The sequence below is a fragment of the Melitaea cinxia genome, chromosome 14, assembly GCF_905220565.1.
Source record: "Melitaea cinxia chromosome 14, ilMelCinx1.1, whole genome shotgun sequence".
Classification (NCBI taxonomy): Eukaryota; Metazoa; Arthropoda; class Insecta; order Lepidoptera; family Nymphalidae; genus Melitaea; species Melitaea cinxia.
The window spans coordinates 15962907-15987847 of record NC_059407.1 but is presented as its reverse complement, the minus strand read 5'-3'; the positions used below and the strand labels follow the sequence as shown (position 1 = coordinate 15987847).

Sequence of the window (24941 nt, the reverse complement as noted above, 5' to 3'; positions counted from 1 at the left end):
GCGCTTAGGCTTAGATAAAAAAAATTATCCATTCATATATCATATCTTTATTCACACTATCCTTTAAAACTTAAATTGAAAGCAAATCTATATTATGATTAGCCTTGTCAGCGAGTTGTGTGCCGGTTACGTAGGTACGTACCTAAATACTTTATATAAAATGTACTTTTACTACTACAACAACTAGAAATCTTCAAAACTCTTCAGTGGAAGTTTCGTTTTCATAGTCTGCTAATACGTCGGAACCTCAAAGCACCTGTCATATATTTTGCTGGTGGCTTTTGATTATAATACGAAGTAACCTGTTCTCCGGCAATGTGTCTAGTGCGGCAAGCAGATTGCTTATGTTACCGTAAACACAACCATTTGCTAGAGCCACTTGAACTGCTTGTCCTATTCTATCCAAGCAATCCTGAAAGAAAATGTAAAATTAGTACATACACTACAATATTAAGACAATGTACTGGATATATTATTATAATTATTATGTATGGACAGCTTTTAATAATTTGAAATGTATTAAACAGAGCCAAAAACAGAGATAACAATGTTTGAACGGAGTAGAGAAACAGAGATAGCACTAATTATGCAGAGTTGGAAAACAGAAAGTGGGTTCTGTGAGATACACTGACTTCATCCATTTCAAAAAATTGTGTTTTAGAATTGATGTTAAAATTACTTTAAAAGTAGACAACGATTGACAAAATATACATAGAATACTTTGTGTAAGTTACAAGCTATTGTATCTTTGCTTGAATTTACTACTATTTTAAAAACAATATATTGTCTGTAGTATAAATAATTGTTTGCAGGCAAACGAAAAAAAACCGACTTCAATTATATCGACAAGTAATACAACGTAGATAGACGAAAAATTAGTCAAGTAAATACGCATTATCAAAGATTACTCCAAAAACTGTAATCAGATCTCGATGAAATTTAAATGTGACCACATGATAAAAATCGGCTGTCGATTAAATTGAAAATCATCAAAATCGGTACACCGAGTAACAAGTTATGGAGATTTTCGAGTTTCCCTCGATTTCTCTGGGATCCCATCATTAGATCCTGGTTTCCTTATCATGGTACCACACCAGGGATATCTCCTTTCCAACAAAAAATGAATTATCAAAATCGGTTCATAAACGACGAAGTTATCCCCGAACATACATAAATATATATATATATGTCGGCGCGAGACACTCTCCGATATCAAAAACCCGGATTTTGACATCGGAGAGTGTCTCGCGCCGACATATATATATATACGGTCGAATTGAGTAACCATCTCCTTTTTTGAAGTCGGTCAAAAATATGAGAATAAAGTCTTGTGAAACAGTAATGCTGAGTAGTTATGTAACCTGCGCTGAGAGTAAATTTTGTAGAAATTACTTGAACAGAAAGAGATATTATTTTAAAATTTAATTATTTATAAATTATTGGAGTTATCAGGGAAGTGGGCATAAGGTGCCAATCAAAATACCAATTGTAAATTCATGCGACATTTTAAGTCCTAAAAAGGTCTATCTCCTAACTGTTAAAGTCTAGTAGTGCTTATTTTTAGGAAAAACTTTAACCACAAATGATTAAACAGGCCAACAAGGCATTGTTAAAATTCTCACCTGTAATTTAGTATCAGTATGTAACTTAACACCACGTTTTAGTAGTTGATGTGCATACGCTTGAACTAATGGTGTTAAAGCCGCTAAATGTTGAGCATTCACCGCAGTAGGGGGTCCGTGTGTCCGTCTTCCAGCTCGCAAACTATGTAGGACTCCGAGATGCAACTTTATGTACAATTCAGATTCTGTGAGAGATTTACTCGGTAAAGATTTAACTATTGAAGGTTTTTCGTCCTCCAGTTTTATTCTTTTTATTGGTCTTTCTTCCATATCTTTATCTGTAAATTTTTGTACAATCTTATTAGCAAAATTGAATTATTGATAACCATAATGCATTTTTGTATTCATCATTACGAATCATTCATCATTTTAATTTACACTAACGTTTACTTGACTAGCCCGTTGGCGCAGTTTGTAGTGGCCGTGCTCTCTGCTCCGCGGGTTGCGGGTTCGATTCCCGCCTGAGTCTGGGTGTAATATTTGTATTTATTCATTTATTTATATATGTCTATTTCTATGTACATTTATAACTTGTGGAGGCCTACATCCAGCAGTGGACTGCGATAGGCTGAAGTGATGATCAGCTTTGCACCCGTGCGAAGCCGGGACGAGTCGCTAGTAGTAAAATAAATATAACGTTTTCCGAGTGCCAACTTTAATTTGTTGTTTTTTTTTTTTGTTTGTTATAAAAACCTTCCGTGGGACTTAAGGAATATAAAAAAAAATAAATTAACAGAATTTGTCAATCCATTATCGATCATCCGTCCGAGTTATGCGCTTAGCAACATTCATTTTTAATTTATATAGATTTTTATTATTTATTTATTATTTCTTTTATTCAATATATATTTCCTTATGATTACATTTTAAAATGTATTTATAAAAAAGACAAATAAAAATGTTTTATTTACATATATATGTATTTACATATGTATATATGTATTTACATATGTATGTTTATGTAGATACATACCGTTTAAATGTATGAATATTGTGTTATATAACTATGTTAAGTATTATAAATTGATTTAATTATGTGTGATAAACTTGCGTTGTTAATTGCGCACTATTACCGACATATCTTTCATATACTACTTCTATTATAGGTTTTTTTTTTCTTTTATAGATTTTAAGGACTTTTGTCCTTTTGGACTGCCAGTCCCATTGTAACTTTTACAAAATAATCACAACACGCATAAAAAACTTAAACAAAAATACCTCAATATTAAAGGTTGCCTGGAAGAGATCGCTGTAAGCGATAAAGCCGCCTTTACATACATTATTTGTCTTTGTATATAATCGTTCTAAAATGTATCTTCTATTTTTGTGTGCATAAAGCTTAATAAATAAATAAAAAAATATATTTAAAAAAATAAAAATAGTAGTCTTCTGGTGGCAGGTTGAGGCCCAAGCCGCTGGTAGTTAAGGTTCCAGGCTGAGGAACCTCGTCACAATGCGGGCCGTTTCAAGCAACACTGTCTTTTGAATCCAACCCTTGTTGATCCAAAAGACAAGCGAGTTTCTTAAGGTGTTGGTCGAAACTCTTCGCTAATAGGCCATTATCCGATACAACAATAGGAAAAATTATTGTTTTTGCAGATAAATTGACAAACAATTTGATAAAGTTGTCTGGAAGACATTGCTGCTTTTCTATTGTAACGATTTTTAGGCATGCAATAAAAAGTTCTTGTTTTTATATTTCACAATGGATGATTTGATTACCTTCGTCAATATAAAGTGGAGCCAAGGCACACCAATGTATAAGTCCAGCGAGTGGTGTAACAGCAGCCATTGGAATCGAGCCACTCGGTAAAGCAGCTGGATTTAACTGTGCCGACATACATAGAGATGGATTGGAATATACCTGTGTTACAAAAATATATATTTAATAGCTTACCCGGCAAAGGTTGTTCAGCCATATGGATAGTGACACCATTATCACCTAGGATTTATGAAAAATAGCTTACGTCCTATTCTCAGATCTACCATATATGTGCAAAAAAAAAAAACAAAAATATGTCAAGTTGGGGTTTAAGAGGAGTTGAATAACAAACAAACGAGATCTTTATATGTTAGACAACAACAGTAACTATAACTACCAGTAAAAAATATTGATATATCGTAGATGATTTTTTAAACATAAAAAAAAATTGTTTTTGAATTATTGATAAATAAATACGATAAGGATATTCGGACACTAGCGTGACTATAGCGGTAATTTTGCGTGACTAGCGTGACTGGCACAAAGTACAGTTTCAAATCTATTATGGTTCCGTTTCCCTGATAGCCCCTAGAGTGTTATTTAGAAATCGGAGGCGCGGAGGGAGCGCAGGCCCCGCCCACAGCGCGCTTCCGCAGCTTTTTTTTTATATCACTAGTTCGGCAAACAAGCGTACGGCTCACCTGATGGTAAGAGATTGCCGTAGCTTATAGACGCCTGCAACACCAGAAGCATCGCAAGCGCGTTGCCGACCCAATCCCTCCAGGAGCTCTGGTCACCTTACTCACCAACAGGAACACAATACTGCTTGAAAACAATATTATTTTGCTGTGATCTTCTGTAAGGTCGAGGTACTACCCCAGTCGGGCTTCGGCTTTTTGGACCAGCCTCAGCCGCGCCGGCTCGCCCATTTTGTTACGCAACGTCGAAGGTTCCACTGCACCTTCCGAAGTGCCGCGGCGCCGGAAACATCGTGGAACGAAATTATGCCGATGAACGGTCTAATTTTGAGGTTAGGTCTACGGGATTTCATTTATTTTTTCAAGAAGTACCAGTCGCGCTGGTTTACCGCTTTAGTCATGCTAGTGCCCGAATATATTCAGCCAAATATTATTTATTTTCAAAAAATTACTGTGAAATATAGTTATTTAGTACTATTTAGTACTGTGTGGCTACGGTACTAAAGAATATAGCCACCCCCTCTCTTCCCGTGGGTGTCGTAAGAGGCGACTAAGGGATAACAAGGTTCCACAACCACCTTGGAACTTAAGAACCCGACCGATGGCGGGATAACCATTCAACTGCTGGCTTTGAAATATACAGGCCGAAGACGAGCAGCAGCGTCTTCGGTGCGACAAAGCCAGCCCTGCGGTCACCAACCCGCCTGCCCAGCGTGGTGACTATGGGCAAAACACATGAGTTCACGCTATTTTTGGCGTAAACTTGTGGAGGCCTATGTCCAGTAGTGGACTGTAAAGGCTGTAATGATAGCTATTTAAAAAAACTGTAAAAAAAAATAATTCAAATTCTAAGTATACTTACGTAATATGTTAATCTCACATTAACTTATTTTTAAATAATCTTTAGGGCCCTGTTTCCCCAGTTTTGGATAACGTTAGAAGTTTTTGATTCATTATTCTTTTTTACCATCGAATTTCAACTATATTAGATATAAACACATTATAATGAGAAAGTCTTACCCAAGACGTAATAACTTCTAACAAATTTTTCGGAGGCATTTTCTTTGGTTTTTGCAAATCGTGCATGTATAACTCCGTCACCGCAGTGATAAAATTAGATACAAATTGTGGTGCGGTGGTTGCTAATGTCTTCAGAGCACTCTGGTTTGACGTGTTCAAGTAGAAATGATCTTTTATGACGTTTTCAACAAGTTGTAATGACTGAGTAGAGGAACAGCCCATTTGCTGTAGCCATACACCCACTGCTAATAACACCTGATGAGGAATACACATTTCAAGTTATAATGCACAAGATTTATTATTAAAAATGGGTACAAAATAAAAAAGTGTGTTTGTGTGTGTGTGTGTGTGTGTCAGCTCCGATGCACGACTGGAGTTTACTCCATCAGATCAACTGTCTAAACAGGCACAAAAAAGGCTTAATAGTCTAAGATAAAGATTAATACCATATCAAACGGTAAATAAACAGATCAAATAACATCATCTATCGGAACCCTAGTGGGTTAGGAAGGTGAGGGCATATTCAGATGCAGGAAATATTCTGCTCAAAATCTGGAGTAGCCCAACAGAGAAAGTACCTCGACCTCACAGAAGATCACATCTAAATAATGCTTTCAAGCAGTGTTGTGTTCCTGTGATGGGTAAGGTGACTAGAGCTCCTGGGGGTGGGGGATTTTCGAGGCATTTATGGGGTAGGGTCAGCATCGCGCTTGTGATGGTTCTGATTCCGCAGGAGTCTATAAGTTATGGTAACCGCTTTCCATCAGGTGAGCCGTACACTGATTTGCCAACCTAATTATATTTAAAAAAATGAGATTGATATTATATTTGTTGTTTTTTGGTTAATGTATACAATACAAATTACAACATGTAGTGTCCGGCCAAAAGTTCAGTTTCGGATTCGACCGAGTTTGGGCCAAAAATCAAGTTTCGGCGGCAGTTTCGGTTTCGGTCAAAAATGGCCGAAACTTTTGCCGAAGCCGAAACTGATTTCGGAAGTTGTCGTGCACGCTCACCTTCGTTACTCGCGGCAACACTTTAGATTGATGATTCTTCTTAGTACAAATACAAACCAAAGTATTAGTAAGATTTCAAAATACCAATACTTAGTATTTATTATTTAATGATACAGTAACAATTAGTGATTTGATTATTATTGATAACTGATGAACATTTTTCTAAGAGAACTTAATTTGAAAAAATAATAAAAATATTTTCAATATTTTTTATATTATATTAAATAAATGATTACAACAAAATACATATAGATACTGTTTTCATATCATGTCCTAATTAAAGCAGAATAATGGGTAAAATGCACAAAATTTCAATATTTTAAGGAATTTTCGGCCGAAACTGGAGCCACGGCCGAATATTCGGTTTCAGTTTCGGCCTGAAACCCAACTTTCGGTCGAACACAGGAGAAAATCCTACTGGGGGCCGTTGAGTGTGAAGCGTTTATTTATTTATTAAAGATTATTTATAACAATTTAAATTGGCTAAGTAATAAAAACCAGTGACAATTACTCACAGGTGTACTAGACGCAGAAACAGCCATGCTAGCTAGAATGCTAAGAACTTTTAACTTTCTCTGGCTTTCCATACCTCCAAAAAGGGATAAGAATATTGTATTCTTGGTTGTATCATTCGTACAAGCCGAGAGGTAATCACATATTATGTCTATGAGTTGAAGTTCTTGCAATGGATTCAAACCCCGGCGATTTCCTCGACGATCGGTCTCGCAAAAAACAAACTCCGATATAATGTCCATTGCTATATCTAGTTGCTTGCTGCTAGGCGCTGCACGTCCTACCAGCAACTGTTCTGAAAAATGTTCAGTCATACATTAATTTTGTTCATAATAAAGAATTAATCGAATGAATAACTTTATAGGTTACCTATTTTAATAAGAGCTTCCTTAGCACATCCAGGGAATTCATATTTTCTTAAAGAATGTTTTAGATCGGATAGCGACATTTTTATTTAATAAATCATACATACAATGAAATAATATTAAAATTTTAACAACATACAATTACAAATATTTACTCGTTGACTTATAGTGCGATGTGACAGATAATAAAATTAAAATAAACAGAAACGCACATCTGACATTTGTAGTCTGACATTTGTCGACTGACCGTGAATGATAAAAACAATTATAAAACACTCTGACTGGCAATTCCTATAGGAATCCAATTTTAAAAAAGAAGAAGAAGAAGAAGAAGAAAATAAATATATAATAATAATATTAATATCAATAATAAATCATTTTTGACTGAGACTTTAATATTTGTTTAGCTTTAGGCTATATAATTATATTAGATATCACGCGGAAAAAGATATCTCGTATGATTCTGGCTTACTTTCGAGAAAAGAAGTTTGTAAATGAATATGCATGGCAAATGACTAATTAACTAATTGTAACATTGTTTTACAATTAATATTCACAATTAATTTGTAGCATTCTCTCAACTCTTTGGTCTGTGTCAAGAAGCTCATTCAGTGTTGCCGTTAGGACAATCTAGTTTGTGGCTACATCAAAGAAAAAAGTTGCCAGTTTTGTAAATAAATCACTTCCGAAATTCCGCTAGAAGTGGCTAAAGTGTGCGTTTTCGAATTACAGAGCATAATGTGACTCAGTAGAGCTCAATGCTAAATTGTGCTGATGCTTAATTGGAACTTGAATTAGTTTTGAAATACACCTAAAAAAACTACGACGACTTTACTTTACTTTGAATTACTAACTATAGTATACTAGCTGTGCCCCGCGGTTTCACATGCTTTAATTTAAAAAAAAATGCGTATTGCGTATGCGTAAACAATAACAACATTTCGCTCCGTTTGACATTTTGACATGAGTAGTATTGACGTTATGCAAAACAAACTAGGCTCAACAGCAATAGCAATACGGTCCATTTTCATTCGATCAAACGTAAATTACGTTAAAGATAAACACTCATTCGGGAATCCCCCTGCCATAATGCGGATATTATTGGTGCTGCCTAAAATTAACTATGTATTTTAGTTTGGTAGTATTGGTATCGTATGGTGGTATGTATTAGTCGGTAGACTTTTTATAGTAATAAAAATGTGTATGTATTAACAATCTAAAAAGCAGCCAGAAGTAGCTAGATTTATTTTGGTGGCTAAAATGGATTGTTTATTGGCTAAAACCGTTGAAAATCCGCTAGATCTAGCCACTAAATGGCTAAAACGGCAACACTGAGCTCATTTAGCACTGGCATTTGACTGTTTGACTGTTTGACATTTAATTGTAGTGAATCTGTGTTGTAGTCTGCAGTGCTTTGCAGGAGTATTGTTTATTATTTATTATTAAAATAAAGTTACTTTTATCGCTTAAACATTTCAAAAAGAGTATAAAAATGGAGGTGATTGTTGCAAATGTTGATCATATAAAATTTGATATAGACTACGCATTAGAACAGCAGTATGGAGCGTTACCGTTACCCTTTCCCGGGATGGACAGTAAGATACCTTAACCATAACATATAAGTAGCTCATTACGTTTAAAATATTCGTTTTACACTGTTTTCAATATATTTACAGAATCAACAGCGGCTGTGTGTGAATTTTTCAGTCAACCGGGTGGTTGCAGCAATGGGCCACAATGCCCCTATAGGCACGTGAGAGGTGATAGAACGGTTGTGTGTAAACATTGGCTACGAGGGCTATGCAAAAAGGGCGACCAGTGTGAATTCTTGCACGAATATGACATGTCCAAGATGCCTGAATGTTATTTCTATGCAAGGTTTAATGCATGCCACAACAAAGAGTGTCCATTCCTTCACATAGATCCTGAGAGTAAAATTAAGGACTGCCCGTGGTAAGTACTTTGTGAATCTTCTGAAAATGCATCTATTGGGGAATAAGATAAAGAATATATTGCCATAATGAAAATAGTAATGTAGCAAAAGATAGTTTTATCCTACTTTTGATATAAAATTAATGTTGTGCTGTTGGTTGTGGGTTTGACTTCCATCTTAACCAACATTTATATAGACCATATAGATATTAATCATTATTAGACATCAAAAACAGCAACATTTTCACCCTGCTGGAGGATATTAATAATAAATTTTTAAGTTAATAAATGTCTATAATTTTTATTTGTAAATGTGCTATTTCCCAGGTATGACAGAGGTTTCTGCCGGCATGGCCCACACTGTAGACACAGACATGTCAGAAGAGTGTTATGTATGAACTACCTAGCCGGTTTCTGTCCTGATGGTCAGAGCTGCAAGTACATGCATCCGAGGTTTGAACTGCCCGCTCCTCCGGAACAAACCAAAGATCAGAAACGTTTGCCTGTCTGTCATTATTGCTCAGAAGTTGGTCATAAAGCTTCATCGTGTAACAAGATACCACCTGATGTAAGAAATAAACCTTTTTTGTATATTGTATTAAATTATTTTTACTGTCTTTATGATTATGTCTTTTTACTGTTCAATCCAAGACACCTTGCTATTTAAGAGAGTGCTTTGTATTACTATTGGATTCACAAACATATTTTATTGTTGATCACTTTAGCCGTTTCATCGTCCCTTCTGTTGTATGTATATTTATTTGTATTTTTATATATATATATATTTTTGTAAAATATCTATATGAATGTGTATTTATAAATAGGATTTGAGTATATTTGTATGATTATAATTATGTTCATATAGCTATGTACACCTCCACGCCGTCTAATTCTTGTCATGTCTTTTTCATGCCTGCGGTTGTCTGAAAGTGCACTTTTAGCAATAAGAGCGCCTTTTGTACATGTTTATGTTTTCCTTTTTGATGTAAAGGTTTCTTATTTATTTATTTATTCTTTATTGTACACCACATAGAGTAATTTAATACAGAATTGTAATTGTGTCTCTTAGTGTACAATAAAGTATATTTGTACTGTATTTGTATTGTATGGTTTTCATATATTGTGACTTTTTTTATCTGCTTAAATATATGAAATTTAATATGTCATATATTTAAGCAGATAAATAAAGCCGTTTAAAATATTCTTAAGTTTCATTTTCATTTGTGGCACACTTAACTTTCTAGACATTTATTATTGATATCAATTTCAATTGCATTATTTAATAATTGTAGAAAAAATTAAAGTGTATCTATTAGCATTTTATTTTTATGTATTTCAGCAAAGAGAAGTAGCTCAAAAGCAAGAAGAAGCAAGATACAGAGCACTAGGCTATGTCAAACCAGCTAGTGACAGCGACGACATGCATCGACTACAACGTATGATACACAAACCATTAGAAGAGGTCACGTGTTTCAAGTGCGGTACAAAAGGACACTACGCCAATAAGTGCCCTAAAGGTCACCTTGCATTCTTGTCAAATCAAAGCGGCCAGAACAATAACAACGTGTTCAAGAAACCTAACTAGTATAGGTATGTGAAGCCTAAATAAGCGGCTTCAACTGACTCTGAACTCTTGTTGTGAAAGTTAAGTGAAGTTATATTTGTAGTCATCTTTGAAGCTATGCGTCGCAAGACTTTGTTATATGTACAAGTTACAAGTGACTAAACCTTTTAATATATGAGTATGGAGGTAGTGACTTTTTCATTAAGTACTAGTAAATTTTTAAGCAATTGATTTGCTTGTAGTATTATAAATTTGATCATTACAATAATGAATTGTTGTATAGCAACTATGTCAGGAAACCCATGTCAAACCATACAAATCCCTCTGCCACGTTGCATATGAATTAAATAAGTATGCACATAAAGGGTTTCGGCAATGGGGTTAGCTTGTTCCAAATGTTGCGAAACAAAGATGACAATGTCATTAAAAATATAAAGTGTAAGATATATTTGTATGCTGAATGTTTAAGCCATACAAACTTTTGGCTAATATTGCAGTTTGTTGATATAATCCTGTATTTTCTAACATTTGAAAGTAAGAATTTGTCTACTTTAAATAAATAAATAAATAAATTCAAAAGATAAGAGGGGATATCGTGAGGAATTTATTTCTATTTTTAACAATAATAAACAAAATTGTCTGAAAACCTTATAGAAAGACATGTGAGTATAAATATGTAAATAAATACTTAAAATGTATATTAAAATAAAATATGAAATTCTCATTTGTATTCTTATCTTATTTTACTGTACTTACATGGGCGTATTAACCCTAGAGCCAAAATACCCTAAGGGGCTCAAGAGGATCATACGTACTAAATATGTGTAAAAAAAGGTCTGCCAAAATATATTACAAATATTTTATTTTATTCCAAAAACAGATCCCTAATAACAATAATAATAAAATTATTGTACACCAATAAAAAAAGTAACATTAATAGTAATCAGTAAAAATGTGAATAAGAAATGATTATTTTCTATAAGTTAACCTACACCATATATTGATGGTATATTATTATTATTATTATACAATTTCATTTTAAAGAAAATAATGTGAAACAACTGAATAAACAGACATAAATAGATATATGGGTAAATTGTTTACATATATATTACATAAATACACAATCTATACAAGTAAATAAAATTGTAGGCTCTGTTTGTAATATTAAAATAACTGCTTTTTACTAAATGCATATGGATGTGTACACAGCACATATACGAAAATAACAAAGTTTTGGCTGTCTGTCTGTTTGTTCCGGCTAATATCTAAAACGGGTGGATCGATTTTGATGGGACTTTCACTGGCAGATAGCAGATGTAATAAGGAGTAACTCAGCCTACTATTTATAGAAATTTATTTATTTTTAACTCTGCGAACTGAACAATAACTTTTTTGTTAAATTCCTAGGCACATCTAGTCTATTCATATATTATGTAGATCAGCCTTTCCCAAAGTGGGTGATAACGCCCCCTTCTGGGCGCTGCAGGCCTAAAGCGGGGCGGCTAGAGACCCAGAAAAAAAATGGTGGCGTTGTGTAGAGGCTTGGGGGGCGATTTAAATCATCCTTCACATTAGTTTTTATATTAGAATCGATGGTTGTTTGATTTTGAAAAAAAAAAAAAGATACTATAAAGTTGTCTAAAACTGTCTAAATACTATAAAGTTGCGTTTCAATAATCGTTTTGCGCTCAGGTCTCAGTTTAACTGTTGCGGATTATAGTAAAAGTCTCGTTTAGAATTAATGTTTAATCTCTGCTAATATAGCTTGCAAAAATTAATTTAATTTGAAGTTATAGTGGTTTTTAAGTCGGTGAAAAAATGAGGGCACTATAAGATAATTTATTTTCAAAGTGGGCAGTAGACAAAATAAGTTTGGGAACCCCTGATGTTGATGAATAGTGACAAAAAGAGATAAACTACAATTGGATACTTAAGCTAAGGATGAAATCCCATTCATTTTAACAGTGTTGTTTAACGGATTTATTTTTTTAAAAAAAGGAAGAAATCAATCTCTTTAACAGTAATCGACAAGGGTATGGAGTTTCAAAGTCGACCAGGTTGTTCAGTGAAGGATTTGGTGTAGAAAGTAGAATGAGTAGAATTTCAAGAAGTAGATTGTCAAAAATTTATTTTTATTTATTTAGACAGCTAATCTCGACCACAGGGTCGAGGTTCTAACCCCGTCGTACTGTTCCAGATTTTTAGCAGGATGATATCAATATTACGCAGTTAATGGAAAAAAAATCCGATGTTAGCACAAATGCGAGACATGAGAAAGCAGCTGCATGGGTACATACGGAACCAATAGTTGATTTTCTAAAAGTATATTTCCATATGAATTCCTTTAATTATAAGGGGACGGGTGCTTTTGTGAGACGCAACCGGCGCTGATACACTTACTCCGTCTCATGTCAGGGAAACAGTCTTAAAAGCGGGAGCCGCAGCGGAAAAAGCTGAAACGACTAAACGGCACAAATATTCGTCACTAATTCTAAATTATATCTTTGAGCCGTTTGCAGTCGAAACGCTTGGACCTTGGAGTAGCAGTGCTGAAATTTTTTTAATGAGATAACTCCTCGCCTTATTACCTCCACTGGTGACAAGAGGGCTGGTGTATTTTTTGCCCAGAGAATCGGCATAGCAATTCAACGGGGAAATGCTGCTAGCATTCTTGGCAAAATTCCACGCGGACATGATTTGTACCAAAACTTTCTGTAAATATTTAGTTCTGAATGTGTGAATTGTAAATATGTATAATGTTAAATAAACTATTGTTATTTATTTCTTTAATCTCAGCATTTTCTGGAGCATATGTAAAAAAAAATTTTATCCTGTAAGGATTGATTTTTAATAAGCTATATTTCATTAATAAATGCTCAAATTTACTATCCCTTCATCAATTGTTTATAAGTGTACTATTCTTTATAAGCGTATAAGAATAGATATTCATAAATAAATACTTTAATATTGCTTGTACTTTTTTTTTAAATGATAAAATTCAAATGTCAAATCGTCAGAATCAGAATTTCAATTTTCAACATTTTTCTCTGTTTCTTTTACTGTCAGTGTCATTGTCATTCATGTGTAAAATTTGTTGAGGTTAGCGTCTCATGGTCCGGTTCTTACTTTATTAAGTATATTTGTGAGCATTTATTGTATGACTTACTTTACCGACATCTCAAACTGAAAGTACGATATACTTTCATAATTAGAAGTTTAGTAGCAGTGACTACTCCTAAAACTATTCAACTTCCTCAGTGACGCGAGAAATCGCTGAGAGGTTGATTTGTATTGAATAAGCGTGGTGTATTGAATTAAAATGGTAAGTTTCACATACTGCTATATTGCTAAGTGTTTAAACTTTCTAATTTTTATACCGGTCAGACGTTTTTGGTGTTGATCCTAAACACGTTTATAGCGCATGTTTGATGTCTAGGTTATGTTGACAATGTGATAACCGGTGCGTGTTGAATGTGTATAAAAATAAATCACACATGGGAGGATATAAAATTTTAAACTTCAGTATTTTTATTTTTATAATCTTTTTCTGTCACAGAATAATTTAAGTTTTATACTATAAAACTTTATTTAAAATCAATTATGTTCAATATGATTAGTGTTTAAGAAATATTTCTAATTCTAGGCTGACTCCGAAGCTAATGTAAACCCAAAAGCCTACCCTCTGGCTGATGCTCCGCTCACAGCAAAGATACTGAACCTCGTTCAACAAGCCGCCAACTACAAGCAGCTTCGTAAAGGTGCCAATGAGGCAACTAAGACTTTGAACAGAGGTCTATCTGAGTTTGTTATTATGGCAGCTGATGCTGAACCCCTAGAAATTGTGCTCCACATTCCAATATTATGTGAAGATAAGAATGTGCCGTATGTGTTTGTTAGGTCTAAGCAAGCTCTTGGTCGGGCCTGTGGGGTGTCGAGGCCCATTGTCGCCTGCTCCATAACCATTAACGAGGGCTCACAACTCAAGCCTCAAATACAAAGCATTCAACAAGAGATAGAGAGACTCTTAGTGTAAGATTAGTAAGTGAAATTATATTTTTGTAATTATATTAATTGCATCAATAAATTTTTTCCTTTTATTCAATGTTTTATTTCATTTCACATTAAAAAAATATTTTATAAATTAGAACAGTACATAATTATAATTGGTCCATATTATAAAAATAAGTATAGATTATTAGCTATCAAATAATTTTTTAACTCGTAAATTCCAATTGTCTTCCCATCTTGATTCCTGGAACTTCATTAGGTTCCTTCTCATTGTCTCGGCGATTTTATTTTGTTTATCGTTATTAGGAAAGTCTTGAAACCATGAAACTATTTGTTTTGACAGTTCATCACCATTTGAGAATGTGTATCCATTTTCACCGTTCTGCACTAACTCATTTAGACTAAAACAGAAATAATAACAAAATCAGATTAAATTATTTATTTGTATTAAACAAATTTAGTATTAACTTACACACACGAATAAAAAATGCAGATGTGTAATTTATTTAAATTACTACTATATAATCAAGTGTATTTATAAAAAAGGCATTTGTGGATATAATATTTTAAATTTAATATTAACATAATTATTGAATTTTTCAATACTTTCATGTTCAATAAAATTAAAATATGTGTAATCTATAATAAATTTCCATGACTATTATTGATTGATCATGTTATGGTCTATATTTAAGTACTATTACAATCACCATAACCACTGGAACACAGGACTAGCATACCTATAAAGTGCACTTGATAATTTTACACTTGTTAATTTGAATTTTTTCTATGGTCTCTTGAGCTTCAAATTATCAAAAGTCTAGGGTATTGGGAACTCAGAATATTCATTCATAAACTATATAAAATATAATTGATAAGTAGTACTATTAGGTAACATGTAAACCTACCACTTAAAATCATAGGCACAAACAGGTAAGCCAGCTCCAAACATATCAACAACTTTCATTGGTAGATCTAAACCAGAGGAACTCGTGTGGAGACAGACTCCGAGATCAGCACTGGCTACCATAGTTGGGTAATCACAAGCTTCAAGCCAGGGCATCACCACTCTCACATGCTGCCAATTACGAGAAGCTATTTTTTCCTTGTAATAGTCTTTCATGGGTCCTTTTCCAGTGATAACACAAATTAATTTTGGCAAATTTTTAGCTAAGGCATATGTTGTTTCATAAACTGAAAAATAGTAATAATGCATTGAATAGGTGCTTATTTAAAAAAGTTTTTTTTTAAATTTAATTTCAGGAATTATATTTAACTATTTGTAGGCAAAAGTAATAATAGATTGTACAGAACATGATTTTTTTTTAAATTTAATTTATACTTTATAAATAAAAATTTTTTAGATGGAAAGCCAATGCTTGTATGGCAACAAAATAACTAATAACATGTGTTTGATATGTTAAGTAACCAGACCTTGTAATGCTTCCATTAAAATACTAAAATCCTCATCAGGTGTCCAGCTTGTACTGCTAAATAAAAGCCCGGGTCTATTACTGATTGTTTTTACAATACTCCCCTCAACTTTAGTAAAAGCAGTTTGTGTTGTAGTGGTTTCAAGTTTACTATCCTTACTTGAATGTCTAAATTCTTGATACTGGGAACCTATTTTAAGGAACCATTCATGTTTTTCTTCTAGCGTTATTGCGTGAAATATTTTAGGTGGTCTATCGTAGAGAACTGTAGCTCTAGAAAAGAGAAACGCTTATTGTGATATGATTATTTTACTGAAGCTTTAAATCAACCAAACTCTTTATGAATTTATAGAATGTGTTAAAAGATATTTTAAGAAAATAACTGCTGTAATGAATATAGCCATCCCCTCTCTTCCCGTAGGTGTCGTAATAGGCAACTAAGGGTTAATACAGTTCCACTACCACCTTTGAACTTAAAAAGCTGACTGATGGTGGGATAACCATACAACTGCTGGATTTGAAATACACAGGCCGAAGACGGGGAAGCAGCATCTTCGGTGCGACAAAGACAGCCCAGTGGTCACCAACCTGTCTGCCCAGCGTGATGACTATGGGCAACACACATGAGTTCACGCCATTTTTGGAGCGAAGTTGTGAAGGCCTATGTCCAGCAGTGGACTGCGATAGACTGAAGTGTGTGTGTGTATTTTTACTTACATTATATCCCAGTTATCTAATAAATCTTGTTTCATTGCATATGTTACACACAGATTACTATTTGATGACTGTCCGAAAAACTTTTCTATACAAGTTGCTACTTTCAATAGTGGATGGTTAGAACTAAGCGAAAGAGCCATTATAGAATACGCATAGTTATGCCAGTCTATTATAAATTTTGTACGAGTGACCAAACAGTAAAATCTACACACAGGTAATGTGGGTATAGCTGGTGGATTTTGACAAAGTAAATAACTACACTTTCCAGTAATAAATAACGTTAAGATTAAGCTTATCGTCTGCCACAGCGTTTTTGCGAAGTACTGCACCAATTTTGGAGCCCATTCTATTTTTAAGGGGTATAACTTAGTAACAGTTATTTGAGGATGTTCTTGTATACTTAAAAGAGGTTTAGTCTCAACGTAACCGATTATATTGACATCAAATCCACAGCCGGCGAGCGATAGCGCATGATATTGCATCCGCGGACTCCTACCGATATCTCCTAAAACTACAATTTTCACCGCCTTTCTAGAGTTTTGGTCAGTCATGACTCTTATTTAAAACTAGTTTCAGATAAATATTTTCATTCCTTTACAATTTATTTTTAAGTGAATTATTATCAAAATATCAACTTGTTGACAGCTTTTTGTAATTTTGGTATGAATGACACAGACTACACAGAGACACAGAGCCAACGCTGAATATTTCTGTAAGTATTACTATACTCTGTGACTGAATACAGAATTTCATTTCGTATGTGCTACAGTGACACTAGCGAGCGTCTTTACTAAAGACTTTAGTTTAGCTAACTTCCTTGCGTCTTACTCATACACTACATGGAGTATGGTATGGACCTGTTTCACCAGTTGTGGATAACGCTATTTGAAGGATGACGATATAACGGTAGTTTTCTAATTACTGAGAATAATGCGTATCAAAGGCGCACAATGCCGAACTGTGCTAAATGCTTAATTTGAATGTGATTTTTTTTAAGTGCACCAGCAGAATGCGCTAAATTTAATGTTCAAAAAAATCATAGAATTAGCAATCTCATCAATATATAAATAAAGTGATATATAATAATCAGTCCAGACTATTGCAGTCCACAGCTGGACATAGGCCTGAATTTTCTGCAATCCTCATCCAGCCCTCACCGGCAATCTTACGCAGATCGTCGGTTCAACGGGTTGGAGAACGTCCTCCACTGCGTTTGCCAAGACACGGCCTTCACTCGAGGACCCGTCTGCTCCAACGGTCATCGGTCCTGCGACACAGATGAACAGCCCACTACCACTTCAACTTACTAATTCTGTATAATAGTTGGTGAAACAGGCCTATAGACTAATAAGACAGTAAGCCAGTAAGGTAGTAAGGTAAGGTAGTTCTTTGATCAATTGATAACGAACAATTTGAATTTAAGAAAATATGTCAACAAACAAATGTTAATACTTTGTCATAATCTGTGGTCTTGTTTATTGTTTTTGAAAAGTAACAAAAATTGTTTAGTTCTTCGTTGATTACATGAAGTATATTAGTTTTTCTAATTCGTTAAGTTTGTATTGAGTTAGTGAGTTAATTTAATTCATTACACTTTCATTACAATTAATAAAATTACTTCTCTAAAAAGTTATTATGTTTGGACGTAGTTGAATACGGACTACTGACTAATGTCAGTATTATGGATTTTTATATCAATTATGTAATCCAAAAACAGACAAATATAGAGTCCTTAAACGGTCAGTTTTCTAGTTTTATTTTATTATTGATTAAATAGTTAAAACAGAAGGACCAAGAAAAATAGAAACATGTCTAAAGTACTTATCATAAGGCACTTGCCAGTGTCGTTATCTTTCGAAGATAAGGAAAAGCTTTTAAAACATTTCGGAGCGGAAAAGGTTTGGGAAAAATTGAAGAAACGAGATTATATTTTCGCATCTTTCTCGACTGTGGAAAAAGCAAAAGCATCTCTTCAACGACTGCACATGCTGGAGATAGCGCAACGACGGCTAGTCGTCGAATATTCATTTGAAAAGGAGCCAGCTACTGAGGCTTCGAAAATCGATGACACAAACTCGAATATCACAAACCAAATAAAAGAGTTTTTAAGAATTATGAACGCATGGAACCCATCCCTTGACTTCTATCAGCCTCCACCGGTACATTTAAGATATTCTTACCCCAAAGTTAATCCACAAATCATTATTAATATTATCTATGAACTTTTTGTTCACAAATCTTTTTATACTCAAACTTTACACCTTATGAATAAGATGTCTCTTGGTACACCTTTTAAAGAAAACGAAGCTGCTCTAAACTATTTTAAAGAAACTTTTAGAGGTTATTTTATAGAAGAAATGTCTATTCTACCCCCGGAGGGACCAAGTGAACCTGAGTCTGAGATATCCAGTGGCGATGAAATACCAAAGCAACCATTGCCATCAATGATAAAAAGAAAACATATCTTGCCTAAAACCAGAAAACGTCCTGCTGCCGTTCTTTCAACAGCTCTCTTACCGAAACCCAAAACTGTCAAGGTGGATCAAAAAGAAGTTTTTGACGTCATCACTCCAGTATCAGAAGCCAAAAAAATATCCCTAGTAGTATCCCAAAACGCTTTGCAGAAACAAGCCGATGAACCAATTGCCACACCAGTTATTGGTGAGCTTGGTAAATTTCAGAAGAAAGAGCAGTCCCCTGTTGCACAACCTATTTCTGAGGAGCTCGAACCACCCACTATTACTAAACAAGAAATTTTGAAGAATAGAATGTCTTACGGAGATATGAAAATTCTACCAGTATTTAAAAACTATCACCCTGGAGAGCCTTCGATGAGGTTGTACATTAAGAATCTTGCTAAGACTGTCACCGAACAAGATGTTAAGAGGATATACAAGCGTTACGTTGAACATATACCAGAGGAGGAGCAAGTCGGTTTTGATGTGAGAGTTATGCAGGAGGGACGAATGAAGGGTCAAGGTTTTGTAACGTTTCCATCAGTAAAAATTGCAGAATTAGCCCTAAACGAAACAAATGGATATTTGTTAAAAGAGAAACCTATGGTTGTTCAATTTGCTCGGGCCGCTACTAAAAAAACTGTAGACTAAGTATTTGTGTCGAATTTTATATTGTTACATTCCATGGAATCTCGTATTAATATAAGCCAAAAATTAAATAAGTCTGTAAATATTGTAAAGATATTTAATAAAACACACCTTAAAACAAAGTAATTATATTTCAATTAGTTCAATAGCATATGACAATGATTCTTCAATATCCTCTGCTTGTTTTCCTGACAATATTTTATGTAACAAGGGCAGAGCACTATCAACTTGATACAAATGGTCTATAAGGTTCTCAATAACCTTCTGTGTATAATTTAAAACAATAGATACTTTTTCATCTTTTGTCAACAAATACTGCTGATAAAAAGCATCCATAAGTAAGATACACCAGTCAAATAGTTTGCTTTCATAGCTTTCATTGACAATTCTGTCCGAATCTACAAGTAAATGTGAGATATATGACATTAGGAATAATGCACTGTCCAAAGACAAGTCATTTCTCAAATGGGGTATCAGCATCGCATCACTAAATGTCACTTGAAGCAAATAGTCCAGAAGTCTAAATTTGCTCTTGAGAATGAGTTTATCTTTTTTGGTTCCAACTTCACAATTGCAATATTTAACAAAGTTATCGCGATTTGTTAAGTCAACACTTCCTGGATTAACCAGTTTTATAGCATAATTTATTAATAAGGATAAGACAGTCTCTGGCACATCTTTAAATTTCTTTAAAACCCTTAATAGCTGATTGTAATCTCCCTTTTCAACTAGGGGAGGAATTACTTGTGCACACATATCTCTTTCAGTTAAACCTACTTTTAGTAAATCTTTTACTTCATCTATAATGCTAAACATGGGTTCAACGGGAGTGTCCCAGTCTGCAATTTCCATGCATGTATCTTCTACTATTTCGTGGGATCCCAGGAGACTTGAAAGATTTCTTTTAGTTTCCAGGACATAGGGCAACATTCCAATGTGGTTAGAAGCTTCAAGAATTATACGGCCATTGAAACAATATAGTTTTGCATTTTCTGAGTACATTTTCATAGGGTATCTGCATGAGCCTACTCCTAGGATTACATTATAGGCAACAATAATAGCTCCATCTTGATCTGTATTGCTTCCAAACAAGATGAGATGATCCTGGCCCATCCAGGAAATAGATACACTGGACATAGTTGAAATCCACGGCACTGTGCCAATAGTCTTCCAAGATGATTTCAATAGATCATAACTTGTCATTTTACCATCATTCCCTGAAAATAAAAGTATAATCTTTAAGTATCTCACACATGTGATATATTTCTTTACATCAATAACATTATAATTATAGTAATCTTTGTTTATATAGTAGTTATGAGAGCACTAGAAATTAAAATATGATAAAAAAATGTTCCTAAATTCAAACTAGACCTGTATATACATAAAAAAAGTAATAGATATACTTACACAAAAAATAAACACAGTAATTATCATCTACACTGATTAATTCTCCAACTACATATACATCATCTGGTCGAGACACTTTAATTTTATTCAATTTTGACTTTTCCATGTCACCCAATTCTTCTCTGATGGGACATAGCAGGATTTCATAATTGTCTTTAGCATTCTTTACGACATAACAAACATAATCTGTTAACTCTACACTGAAGCAAGCTACATCAATAATTGAATCGGACTCTTTAATAAGCTGTTTGCTTTCATAGGTCTTTCTATTATCAAGTGCGTAAGGAAGAGATGCACAATTTCCATTGTTAAATATTATCAATGATGGGCGATTTTCTCTAGGGATCAACTTGAAAATGTTGATTGGGAACTAAAAAAAAGTTTTAATTTGATAAAAAAACAAACAATTAATTCTTACATGTTCATTCATTCTTAATTAAAGCTAAATGTAAACAAAATTTGTAAAATAAAGTAATATAAACAAAATATAGAAGAACAATGAAAGTAACTAGCATGAGGTTACAATTATATACAGTATTTATTTACAGTATGTGTATGTTGAAATAAAAAAGCTTAATTAATTAATTACTTTGTATTTTTTCGTTTTGTCCAAGTTATCGGAATCCTCTTTCCACATTTTGATTGTGTTTCTATTGAAAACTCCCACATAAGAATCTTGGTCCTTATCAAAAATAACAGTAGAAGTTACGTGTTCTTTTGAAGTCCAGCCGCCGATTTGTTTTTGATCTGAAAGCTGTAAAGAACACTATCGTAACTAAAGCAATATATAAAAATTGGCTGATATAAAAGTATACTTACTCTATATTTATTAATAACATTTCTGCCTAAAGTAACTAAAACATTTTCAACGTCAGAATCTTGAGATACACCTAAAAAACTGTTTTGATCGATAAGTGGACATAAAACGTAGTAATTGTGTAGTTTCGCCATGGCTCAGTAATTTCCTGTAAATATCATAGCGTAAAAAGTTAAAAACTAAAATCACATGCGTTTTGGAATACCTAGGTGATCAGCGTGGATTTGACAATTTACATTGACAAGATGACAATGTGACAGCACAGTATAGAAAACAAAGGTAAAGAGAACCGTCATACTCTATGTTAGTTTAGTATCTAACGAAACGCGTAAGAAGCATATATAAAACATAAGCTTCTTGGAAACGCGTCTTAATGAATAATTAAAGAAAAAGAAGTCGTAATTAATTAAATAAATTTATAACTTTCAACATTAAAATAAAATCCCATTCTCAATATATTGTTAGATTTTTTTTTATTCGACTTCAAGTCACTTCACTCCGTTAATAACAATTATATTGATATTGTACTTATTCATATTTTAAGCGATTATTATTTCAAGGCTTAAGCGGTAATATTTATATCCATAAAACTATACAAGACAGTTTCCCTTAATCTTAATAATAAACAGTCAATAGACGGCTAGAACTAGACGCACCAAGATGCACATATGTTTTGCGAACCAAACAATACTTTTTGGTACTAGCACTCTTAAATAAACCATGCTAGAAATTATATACTAGAGTGCTTTGAGCCTGCGAGAATGAAATCTTATATTTTAAGGTAAAGAACTTTCTCGCGGCACATAAAAGCAACTGTGACGACAGGCACAGCCTCCAGTAGAATGATATCCGATGCTGGTGGGGTTCCGGAGTCCAAAAAACTTTAGGCTAATTTATAAACAGTTAGTCAATGAGTAAAGTCCAGTACAGTTAGTCAATGAGTAACAAGTTTGAGAGTAAATTAAATTAGGAATCCAAAGAGTTGGGATTAACCTTACCAAATCCTATTGATCAACAAACTTTTGACATGATTACGATATTTTAAAATAATTAATGAAATTGTTACATATTTATTATTGTTAATTTTGTGATATAAGACCATAGATACCATAGAGAGAAATTAATAGGCTCTGGCTTTCTCAAATTTATTTTTAGGGGGGATGAGCGGGAAACTTAAACGCGCGCAGTTGTGTTTTTCTTGCTACTATTAAGATTATTTTAGATATAGTTCGGAATAGGTGTAAAGTGTATATATTCAGTTATTTAGATTTAATTTTGTATTTAGTTTGTTTTTCTTCTATTTTTGGTAAGTGTATGTAAATCTTTATAGAATAAACGAACCTCCGGACCCGGGTGGAGGGATTGATTTTTATTCACAATATATTCCGCAACATAGTAATTTCATTACTATAGATTACGATGAATCGAGTATGGAAACTGACCACTCTATGACTAAAAAGCCACTTATGAGATCTCGTCTTCATAAAATTTGCAAACATTGTAATAAGAAAGTTAGAAAAAACGCGGGAAATCAAAAAGTTGGTTGTAATTGTTCGGAGTCTGAGAAATCAGATGAGATTCTAATAAAAATGAAAATAACAAAGTCCCCGTTTCGGTACCGCAATCACAGTCTAAAAATCCCATAGGCAGAAATATCACTACATAGTATAAAACAAGTAGCTTTCTCTGTCCCTATGTATGCTTAAATCTTTAAAACTACGCAACAGATTTTGATGCGGTTTTTTTTAATAGATAGAATGATTGAAGAGGAAGGTTTATATGTATAATAACATCCATCAAATAGTGGAGAAATACTGTTATTTTTGAGGTTTCTAATGTGATGTCGTAAATAATTACATTTTTTCCGCTTAACCTGAACCCTACGAGATTTATCAAAATAATGTACTAAGTATTGTACACATTGAAAAGTCTACAGAAAACTCTGCCACAATAACATTTTTATGTCATTTACTTTTTACGACAAATAATGGCTAGATTTCGAAGCGATTTTAACCAATACAGCATTAATTCTTACCTAATTAAATACCTTAAATATATTGTTGATTTAATATAGATCTATATGGCCCTTTACAGCATATGATTTAAATGAATATTTTCGATGATATTATAGATTTAAAAATTGCGGGACGTAGCATTTGCGGCGGTTCCGGCCAGCCGGAGCGGCGGGAGTGTGCCTATAAATAGCGCGTCGGAGGCCGCGGTTTTTCTGTAGCACTTGGAATTTAGCAGCGATCGGTCGCGTTTATTTTATGAGCGGGCAGTAATAAATAAATCAAAACTACTTGGATCGATTTTAATCATTTTTTCAGTGAATGACATAGGCTATATATTTTATACCCGTGCGAAGCCGGAGCGGGCCGCTAGCTTATAATAAAAAATGACGTGTCTTCATATTTAGTTCATCATTACAGCCTATACAGTCCACTGCTGGACATAGGCCTCCACAAGTTTACGTCAAAAATAACGTGAACTCATGTGTTTTGTCCATAGTCACCACGCTGGGCAGGCGGGTTGGTGACCGCAGTACTGGCTTTGTCGCACCAAGGACGCTGCTGCCCGTCTTCGGCCTGTGTATTTCAAAGCCAGCAGTTGGATGGTTATCCCGCCATCGGTCGGCTTCTTAAGTTCCAAGATGGTTGTGGAACCTTGTTATCCCTTAGTCGCCTCTTACGACACCCCCGGGAAGAGAGGGGGTGGCTAAATTCTTTAGTACCGTAGCCACACAGCACATATTTAGTTCATGTTCAAAAAATTACAAAAGGCGATAACGATGGAGCGATTTTACACCCAATCACATTCGGAGATTTCCTCATGAAAAATAAGATATATATTATTGTTAATGACAGCTTGAATAATTGTGTTTGCTCGCAAACGAAAAAAAAACCGACTTCAATTACATCGACAAGTAATACAACGTAGATCGACGAAAAAATAGTCAAGCAACTACGCGTTATTAAAGATTACTCAAAAAGTAGTTATCAGATCTCGATAAAATT

The 24941-nt window shown here is 33.9% G+C and overlaps 6 protein-coding genes across 6 annotated transcripts; 3 read left to right on the top strand and 3 right to left on the bottom strand.

Moving 5' to 3' along the window:
- Window positions 1–31: 31 nt before the first annotated feature.
- On the bottom strand, window positions 32–7118 carry LOC123659578 (uncharacterized protein C7orf26). Its single transcript, XM_045594785.1, has 6 exons — window positions 6941–7118; window positions 6574–6866; window positions 5043–5297; window positions 3345–3486; window positions 1623–1900; window positions 32–412 (listed from the first exon to the last, which is right to left on the bottom strand). The coding sequence occupies exons 1-6, from the start codon at window positions 7017–7019 to the stop codon at window positions 260–262; spliced, it is 1200 nt and encodes a 399-aa protein (XP_045450741.1). The 5' UTR covers window positions 7020–7118; the 3' UTR covers window positions 32–259.
- A 1199-nt stretch (window positions 7119–8317) lies between these two features.
- Window positions 8318–11156, top strand: LOC123659551 (cleavage and polyadenylation specificity factor subunit 4). The gene is made up of 4 exons (XM_045594759.1): window positions 8318–8531; window positions 8613–8889; window positions 9196–9436; window positions 10208–11156. The coding sequence occupies exons 1-4, from the start codon at window positions 8429–8431 to the stop codon at window positions 10451–10453; spliced, it is 867 nt and encodes a 288-aa protein (XP_045450715.1). The 5' UTR covers window positions 8318–8428; the 3' UTR covers window positions 10454–11156.
- A 2325-nt stretch (window positions 11157–13481) lies between these two features.
- On the top strand, window positions 13482–14532 carry LOC123659605 (NHP2-like protein 1). The gene is made up of 2 exons (XM_045594810.1): window positions 13482–13757; window positions 14079–14532. The coding sequence occupies exons 1-2, from the start codon at window positions 13755–13757 to the stop codon at window positions 14466–14468; spliced, it is 393 nt and encodes a 130-aa protein (XP_045450766.1). The 5' UTR covers window positions 13482–13754; the 3' UTR covers window positions 14469–14532.
- Window positions 14533–14580: 48 nt separating this feature from the next.
- On the bottom strand, window positions 14581–17217 carry LOC123659689 (chitobiosyldiphosphodolichol beta-mannosyltransferase). Its single transcript, XM_045594879.1, has 4 exons — window positions 16594–17217; window positions 15878–16149; window positions 15352–15637; window positions 14581–14844 (listed from the first exon to the last, which is right to left on the bottom strand). The coding sequence occupies exons 1-4, from the start codon at window positions 17142–17144 to the stop codon at window positions 14631–14633; spliced, it is 1323 nt and encodes a 440-aa protein (XP_045450835.1). The 5' UTR covers window positions 17145–17217; the 3' UTR covers window positions 14581–14630.
- A 581-nt stretch (window positions 17218–17798) lies between these two features.
- On the top strand, window positions 17799–19819 carry LOC123659658 (RNA-binding region-containing protein 3-like). The gene has a single exon (XM_045594856.1). It carries the CDS (start codon window positions 18402–18404, stop codon window positions 19698–19700), a length of 1299 nt encoding a protein of 432 aa, XP_045450812.1. The 5' UTR covers window positions 17799–18401; the 3' UTR covers window positions 19701–19819.
- LOC123659659 (nucleolar protein 11) lies at window positions 19810–22205 on the bottom strand. Its single transcript, XM_045594857.1, has 4 exons — window positions 21927–22205; window positions 21697–21861; window positions 21108–21477; window positions 19810–20914 (listed from the first exon to the last, which is right to left on the bottom strand). Exons 1-4 carry the CDS (start codon window positions 22056–22058, stop codon window positions 19824–19826), a joined length of 1758 nt encoding a protein of 585 aa, XP_045450813.1. The 5' UTR covers window positions 22059–22205; the 3' UTR covers window positions 19810–19823.
- Window positions 22206–24941: the final 2736 nt, after the last annotated feature.